Source organism: Triticum urartu, unplaced genomic scaffold (assembly GCF_003073215.2).
Source record: "Triticum urartu cultivar G1812 unplaced genomic scaffold, Tu2.1 TuUngrouped_contig_4093, whole genome shotgun sequence".
NCBI lineage: Eukaryota > Viridiplantae > Streptophyta > Magnoliopsida > Poales > Poaceae > Triticum > Triticum urartu.
Window position 1 is genome coordinate 1 of NW_024114652.1, and position 7,433 is coordinate 7,433.

At 41.4% G+C, this 7,433-nt stretch overlaps 1 protein-coding gene across 9 annotated transcripts; it reads right to left on the reverse strand.

Moving 5' to 3' along the window:
- Positions 1-1,963: 1,963 nt before the first annotated feature.
- On the reverse strand, positions 1,964-6,453 carry LOC125527492. Of its 9 annotated transcripts, none has more exons than XR_007292132.1 (9): positions 6,367-6,453; positions 5,649-5,791; positions 5,161-5,329; positions 4,976-5,071; positions 4,619-4,670; positions 3,981-4,151; positions 3,774-3,893; positions 3,238-3,665; positions 1,964-3,124 (listed from the first exon to the last, which is right to left on the reverse strand). XR_007292132.1 is itself a non-coding variant. In XM_048692003.1 (7 exons), the coding sequence occupies exons 4-7, from the start codon at positions 4,019-4,021 to the stop codon at positions 2,198-2,200; spliced, it is 483 nt and encodes a 160-aa protein (XP_048547960.1). In that variant the 5' UTR covers positions 4,022-4,151; positions 4,619-4,670; positions 4,976-5,071; positions 5,161-5,642; the 3' UTR covers positions 1,964-2,197. The 9 variants fall into 9 exon arrangements, 1 of the variants encoding a protein (XP_048547960.1); XR_007292136.1 differs by having other exon boundaries at positions 5,161-5,351; XR_007292133.1 differs by having other exon boundaries at positions 5,161-5,357.
- Positions 6,454-7,433: the final 980 nt, after the last annotated feature.

Below are 7,433 nucleotides of genomic sequence, written 5' to 3' on the forward strand. Positions count from 1 at the left end.
AGTCATTGCGCTTTCACTTCATTGAATACTTGACTATGGTTTGCCTAGTGTAGTCTACCTTTCGCTGCATGGTAATAGGTTTATTTCTATCGTTTGTCTTCAAAACTTCCATGTTTTGAAGACTTACATAAAAATCGCCTATTCACCCCCCCCCTCTAGTCGATCACTAGCACTTCCAATTACCTATGTTGTATCTCTATTAACCTTTGATCTGGTACCTCCCAGTTGCAACACACTTCATCACCAGGTTTACCCATTCACTGTCAAACCCCAATTTTAACATCATTTCCTTCAAGAATGTCCATTCTACTCGGTCGTAAGCCTTACTCATGTCGAGCTTTACAACAGCATATCCTACCTTACCCCTTCTCCTTCTCTGCAAAAAATGGGTAAGTTTGTAGGCCAATAAGATATTATCTGAAATTATTCTACCTGAAACAAATGCACTTTGGTTCGGAGATATAATATAAGGTAGAATATTTTTCAATCTATTAGCAATTACTTTAGAGATCACCTTGTAAATGACATTGCAGAGGCTAATTGTTCTTAGGTCCTTCAAGGTCTCTGGGTTTGAAATTTTTGGAATTAACACCACTGTGGTACCGTTCCATCCTTCCGGCATTTCTCCACCTCGAAGGAACTTCAGCACTTCCCCTGTTAACTTATTGCCCACCAGTTGCCAGAACTGCTTGTAGAATATTGTAGGCATTCCATCCGGTCCTGGCGCCTTCAGGTCACCAATATTGAACAAAGCTTCTTTCACTTCCTCTTTTGTATATTCCGCACATAGACTATGATTCATTTGAGTAGTCACTTTTGGAGAGACTGCATGCAAGATTTCTTCCTTATTTGGTCCTGTCGAGGAAGTAAACAGATTAAAAAAATAGCTAGCAACATGCTCCTTCAATTGTTCCTCACACTCCACCCATGTCCCATCCTCTCTCCTTAGTCTCTTGATAGTATTCTTATTCTTCCTTTCTGACACATAAGCATGAAAAAAAAGTTTTTATTGTTTTAATTCTTTTCTCTAGATCCCCTAACACATTAGTGTCCCAATTTTTTAGATCTCCCGCGATTCTTCTTAGTATCTGAGATAAATCATTTTCGCCTCGAAAAGACGCGTCGGACCATGCATTCCTGACTATCTCTTCACATCCCTCCTCCTGCAACCACTTTGCTTCAAATCTGAAGCCATGGTTCCCTCTTTGAGGTTTCATGGTTCTATCTGCGCCTTCCATATGTATAGTCGCAGGTCAATAGTCTGAGTGTCTAGGATCTCCTGTTATCACTTTGTATGATGGAAATCTTATGCACCAGCTCCGGGACCAGACGGCTCTATCAAGTCTTTCCTTGATATATTGATATATCTCCAACGTATCTATAATTTTTTATTGTTCCATACTATATTATATCCTGTTTTGGACATTATTGGGCTTTATTATACACTTTTATATTATTTTTGGGACTAACCTATTAACCGGAGGCCCATCCCAGAATTGCTGTTTTTTGCCTATTTCAGAGTTTCACAGAAAAAGAATATCAAACGGAGTCCAAACGGAATGAAACCTTCGGGAACGTGATTTTCGGAACGAAAATGATCCAGAGGACTTAAACCCTACGTCAAGAAAGCAACCAGGAGGGCACGAGGTAGGGGCGCGCCTACCCTCCCCCCCAGGCGCGCCCTCCACCCTCATGGGCCCACGTTGCTCCACAGTGCTCAAGAGGTAGCAAAAAGGATTTCTGGCGCCGTTGCCGGGGAGTCTACGCAAGTCAACATACCAAGTACCCATCACAAACCCTTATCTCCCGCATTACATTATTTGTCACTAGGTGTTAGGGCGCGCCCGTGGCGCGCCTCTTGAGGGAGAGCTGGGCGGTGCCTGGTTGTAGTCAACCCTTTAACGCTCTTTCCTATTATAATTAGCGTTTGGGTTGATTGCTTTAATTAACAAACTTAGCAGCAGAAATAGAAATATATATATATATATACACAGAAAGGGCATTATGGATCTGGACATGAAACATCTGACTAAGAATAGTGCACTTTACATAAGCAACAAATAAATTTAGCGTCTTGAAAAGCATGTGATAAGAGGACCAAAAGCAAACCATAGGATGTCACAGGATAGAGCATAATTAAGAGTACTTAGTGCTAGATTATATTAACACAGGGCCTGCAGTGTCGTCGATGGTGCATCTAGAGGCGGTGCAGTGTGAAAACCAGGCTGCGCTTTGAAGTGATCCTGAAACAAATGCATAAGATGTCTCCCTCACGAATTTTGGCGTGGTGACAAAACTCAAACCAGTTGGTGATTATAGTGGCCCTCTTGTCGGAACTAAGGTTAGAACACAGTTTCCAAAGCTGAAATACAAAGTTAGTTTCAGAGAAACAACATAGTTTAATATTAATAATATATCATGTAATTACTCATCCGTGTTTTCCATAAAAAAATACATTATCCTGCTAGAACAACCAAGCTGTGGCAGTAAGAAAACTACCCAGGAACACATGCAGGAGGTGATTATCAAAACAAAAGGACTGATAAATTTAGCATCAACAAATGTATAATTTTTTTTGTTTTCAAATTCATAGTTTAACTCGGAAGCAAATAAAGATGGGCCAGAAATCAACATATGTTAAACTGGTGCTGCCAACAGTTCTATCATCAATCTAATCTAATTCACTGCATACTTTGTAGCACTGAAAGCATACTGCTGAAGTGACAACAAATCCATATCTCCAAAAATGACAACTCTTTGCAAAAATTCTTCTCCAGGATAAAGAGGAGCATCAAATAATAAACATAGATCCATGCGGGTAATATAAAATGCATAGGTCCAACATATCTATTAATCCATCTAGCTAGAAGCCTAGAACTGCATATAAATGTTCCAAATCAGTGAAATAGCAAGGTCCAAAAATCAAAATCAGATCCATGACTATGTATGTGTGGGCTCCAGTCACAAAAATGTTGGAAAAAATATTAAGCATCGGCTGGAACCAGTGTAAAAATTCAGAGATGTTCATGGCATTATAGAAAAAGGATAAAAGGCCTTCCTTTGCCAAACCAAACGGACATGGCTTGCTGATCCAAACCCAAGTAGCTCCCAAATTCTCTATGTTCTGCCGCATCAGGGTAGAAATGAAGGAGAAGAGACACGAGAGAACAGATCGCTCAATTCATCAGGACCACAAAAAGGTTCTTCAGGAATATATATGTTTAGAAAAGCACATACCACTCTGTCTCCCTCCGAAAGCCGCCACGAGCAGCACCACAATGCACGTCCAGAGCAGCATGGTGGTACCACCCACATGCTAACCCATGCCACCTGCCACGCCTTCGCGGCCTTCACAACAGCGCCCATCTGATCTGTAGCGCCTCGCGGGGAAGATCTGCAGAACAATAAAATAAACTACATTCTTCGGCATTATATTTATGTGTACTTGATGTAGAGAGGAAGCTACAATAATACATGGCTCTTCAAATTGGTAAATCTGCTTGGATTATGTAAACATCAACCAGATTGGTGCACAATGCATCAACTTTGATTATCTAATATGCACCAGATCATACACCCTATGTATCTTTCTTTATAAGAAAGATTCCCATCACCATCAGATCCATGTTTACTTCCCTCACACCTTTCAAGCCCTTGACATTAACCTGAATTCATTTTGACATGTAGAATAACTTGAAGAGAATTGTATTCGTCCCTTACAAATATGTTTATCCAAGGAAAAAACAAAAATGTGGAAAAAGGCAGGAACTTACATCATGGCTCCTAGAAAATTCAGAGGCCCATCCAAAACGTGCAGGTTCCTCAGCCAACTCTTGGATAGCTGCAAGGAGGCGGCGTTCCTCATTTGTGTCTTTCCTATCAAGAACTTGCTCCTGTCGTACATTGGCATAAACAAAGAGAGTTAGATCAGGGAACATGAATCCTGTAGTATACTAAGGGACAAGGAGAAGGACAATTACAAGGTAGGAAAATATGAAGCTCCTGTAGAAACACTCCCCATCTCCTTCCACTTGCCTAAATTCTAAATAGCGGTCATCAAGGCCGATTTCATTCACAGCATATATTCTGTCGTGAAAAAGTGAAACTATCTGTTCAAGATAATGATTTAAGGCTTGCCCATAGGGAATTGCCTGCACCGCACAATCAAATAAGAGAATTCAGTTTATGCCGATCAGAACAAGGAAATAACATATCGAAAGCCTGATAGAAACTTTGTTTTCAACAACAGATCTAAAATGTGATCCACATTTTGTTTTGCTTCCACTTTTCTGGTTTGTATGTTCTCCGGAAATGGTTGGAACTGCTAATAAATGTAAGAGACCCTTCATTGCCACTCATTGGTTGTTGTTGAGTAAAAAATAGAAAAATATGTGCAGTGTTTCATACACTCAATGGTATAATGTCTACTGGTTCCATCACATTGCAAGGGTAATATACTATTAAGCATTCAGACAAGAAAGTAAGAAGCATGTTCCATGAAATCAGTTACTTGTACAGTAATCATGAATGCCCACAGTCCCATCCGACCTGGGATTTTGATCCCGACATTTCATGGGTTTCCACTTTGAATATAACCAAAGACTAAAAGGAGTCAAACCTGCTGATTCACGTGAGGTCTCTCCGAGCTTCCGATTCCTTTTCTATAAAACCTTTTCCACAAGAGATGGGTCAAGATCCATATATAACTTGCCAAACTTAGAAGTAATTGTACAGATTAAACATCACAATCAGGATTTTAGAATACGAAACAGGGGAATAAGAGATAGAGTTTTTGAAGAATCAAATAGCGGTATCACACAACTGATGCTGCAAAATCCGAAACATCTTACTTCAGCTAAAGCTCAGGTACATGGTCAAGGACAAGAAATCAATCAACAAAAAATCAGATATGCTGATTCATGTCGTTAAAGAAATCTTGCTTGTTGATCACATGAGTGAGTTAATTAGTCAGTACCTTCAAAGCACTCAGTTTGCTTGGACATGGCTTCCATGAACCCGAGCTCATCTACATGGGAGATCAGAGGTGTCATTCCATGGCAGCGAAGCCCACCTGCACAAATGCTTTGCATCAGTGAACAAAGCAGGAAGCCAATTAATCGAAACAGACAAGGAGTGTTTAGAAGTTGCAATGATCAACACCTGCATGGATGGGATCAGGGACAAATTCGTGGCTAAGGGTACGCATCTTCATTAGCGGCGTCAGCCCATGCGTGTGGCCATGGTCGCAGGCGTAGATATGTCAGTGGCGTGCCGGCCCCGACCCCGGGTCTGGCCAGAGAAGCGGCTCCTCTTCATCTTTCTCCTCTAGCTGACATGGAAGAGCACCAATGCTGAACCTTCTCCAGGAAATACTATTTAATCACGTTATAATCTTTGAGGTTATTAGGTTTACAGAAGTAATATTGTTGTGTAGTAGCGAGCAAATGAAAAACAATAGATCTAGCTTGCAAGAATTTCAGGACAGGGCAATGGCAAGGACAAGTATACAATTATAGAATGTAAACACAGATCACACAAAGAAGACACTATCAGTAACAAGCATGTGGTCCAAATTAAGTATCATATCAAATTGGCACAAAGATTTATCAACCATAGGAAATGCAGGAGAAAACACGTTTAGTTCGCACCCTGCACTCGTGACGTTCTGTATAGGACCTCTGTTGAATGCCCAATCAACATGGATAGTCTTTGTTAACAGCTCTGTCCCATTCATTATTCTGTTTGCAGTTTGTGCTTCCTCAAAAATTCCATATTCAACCAATGCATATCCCTGTGTTGAGCAGATAAACACAGGTGTGAGAAATTAGAGAGCTTCTTCACAAACAAAAAAAACATATTTGGCATAATCTTCAGTTGTATATGTAGGCAAGAAACTTTCTTCGCAACTGTAAACAATAATCTCGACCATTTGTGCCACTACAGTAAGATGAATGCAATTTTGGGCAAACTCTTGGTGCTTATTTCGACAGAACTGCCTGTCACACCCCATGATACTTGCACAAATTGGTGAGAAGAAAAAGGCATGGCTAAAATGAAAGTAAAGATAGTAAAGCTTAGAAGCTGACTTTGTATTCAAGAACTTGCAGCATTGCACACAGCATATATCAAGCAATTTCATGTCCTTTAGAGTTTTCTGATCACGGTTTTGCAGGAATCCAACCACTAACATTGATCCAAATTCCTAAACATGACCACTTCAAGACATAATTCAGTATAGACTGGTAAGCGGTAAGCATAGCTTCAAGTACCAAATTATCAGTACATTTGCTTTCGTGTGGCTCATCCGGAATTGCACCACCAGCAAAGAAGGGACCTCCTTTATTTTAATAAGACTATCAAATTTACCTTGACATATCCAGTGCGGAGCTCCAGGTTCAAATGCAAGTCCTTGACCTCACCAAACTCAGCAAAAGCATCATAGAGATCACACGTTCTTTCCGAGCATCTTTTGACTCATCTATGAGAAGCAATGTAGTGACTCATCCCTTCAGTTGGTCCACAAAGGTATAGAGTTGCTCGCGATTACTAAGGTACAACAACCTGAGTCAAGAATTGGGAATAGTATGCAGAAGGGAAGTAGGACTATAATACCAGCCAGAATGATCTATAGAAGTAGAAAGGAGTAGAAACCTGGCTAGTATCCACATAGAGCTTGCATGAAACTGTACCACAACGTATTCTAGGCACAGACAAATATGCTCACGAGGAGTACCTATCATGGCGAGTCGTTTGCCCGATGTTGTCGTAACAACACGCAGCACCAGCGGAAATCAGCCTCCTAGGATCGACAAATGGCGAGGGGCTAACCAATAGGTTCAAGGGGTAAAGAGAGAACGATACCAACACGAGAGACCGGTGGCATCTAAATCAGTAATATAGGGGTCCCAGAGATGAGCTCGACGTAATCTTAAAGCGGGAGCTATAGTGATGAAATTATAAATACAGGAGGAGATGTCAAATGGGACACAACTCGTGTAACGAGTTCTTAATACCCAAGGACATTCCGAGCATCTTCAGGCAAGGGTCTCACCTCATTGACTTGCGCAGCGAGTATTTGGCACACAAAGACACACACTTGCACGTAAATTTCGACCTACTCAAAATGATAGTAGCATCGGAGTATTAGAATACCTATGAATGAGGTAGGCGAAGGAGAGTAAGAACAAGAGGTGGAACAGTAGTCATACTGAGCAGGGACTGGGGGAGGATCAGAGGAAGCGACATAAAGGCGGCTACAGAAGGGTCAGGCCGGGATCGTATTTGGTGAGTAGCAGAATTGAGGGGAGGGCTCGGAGGATAATGTGTAGCTCTTCGTGATACTCATCTCTGGGTCGCGGCTCGCACGCGGAGCCCCCATCTGGGCTGCCACTCTGGCTTGCATATCTGATACTACCATATCAGGCAGCATTGGG

Bases quoted from the DNA above. Each gene is read 5' to 3' on its own strand.
- LOC125527492 (XM_048692003.1), bottom strand. From the start codon at position 4,021: ATGGGGAGTGTTTCTACAGGAGCTTCATATTTTCCTACCTT. The intron at 3,395-3,773 runs GTAAGTTCCTGC...ATTGTTCTGCAG, and splicing joins AATTTTCTAGGAGCCATGAT to ATCTTCCCCGCGAGGCGCTA. The intron at 2,363-3,237 runs GTATGTGCTTTT...TTTGTATTTCAG, and splicing joins TTTCGGAGGGAGACAGAGTG to CTTTGGAAACTGTGTTCTAA.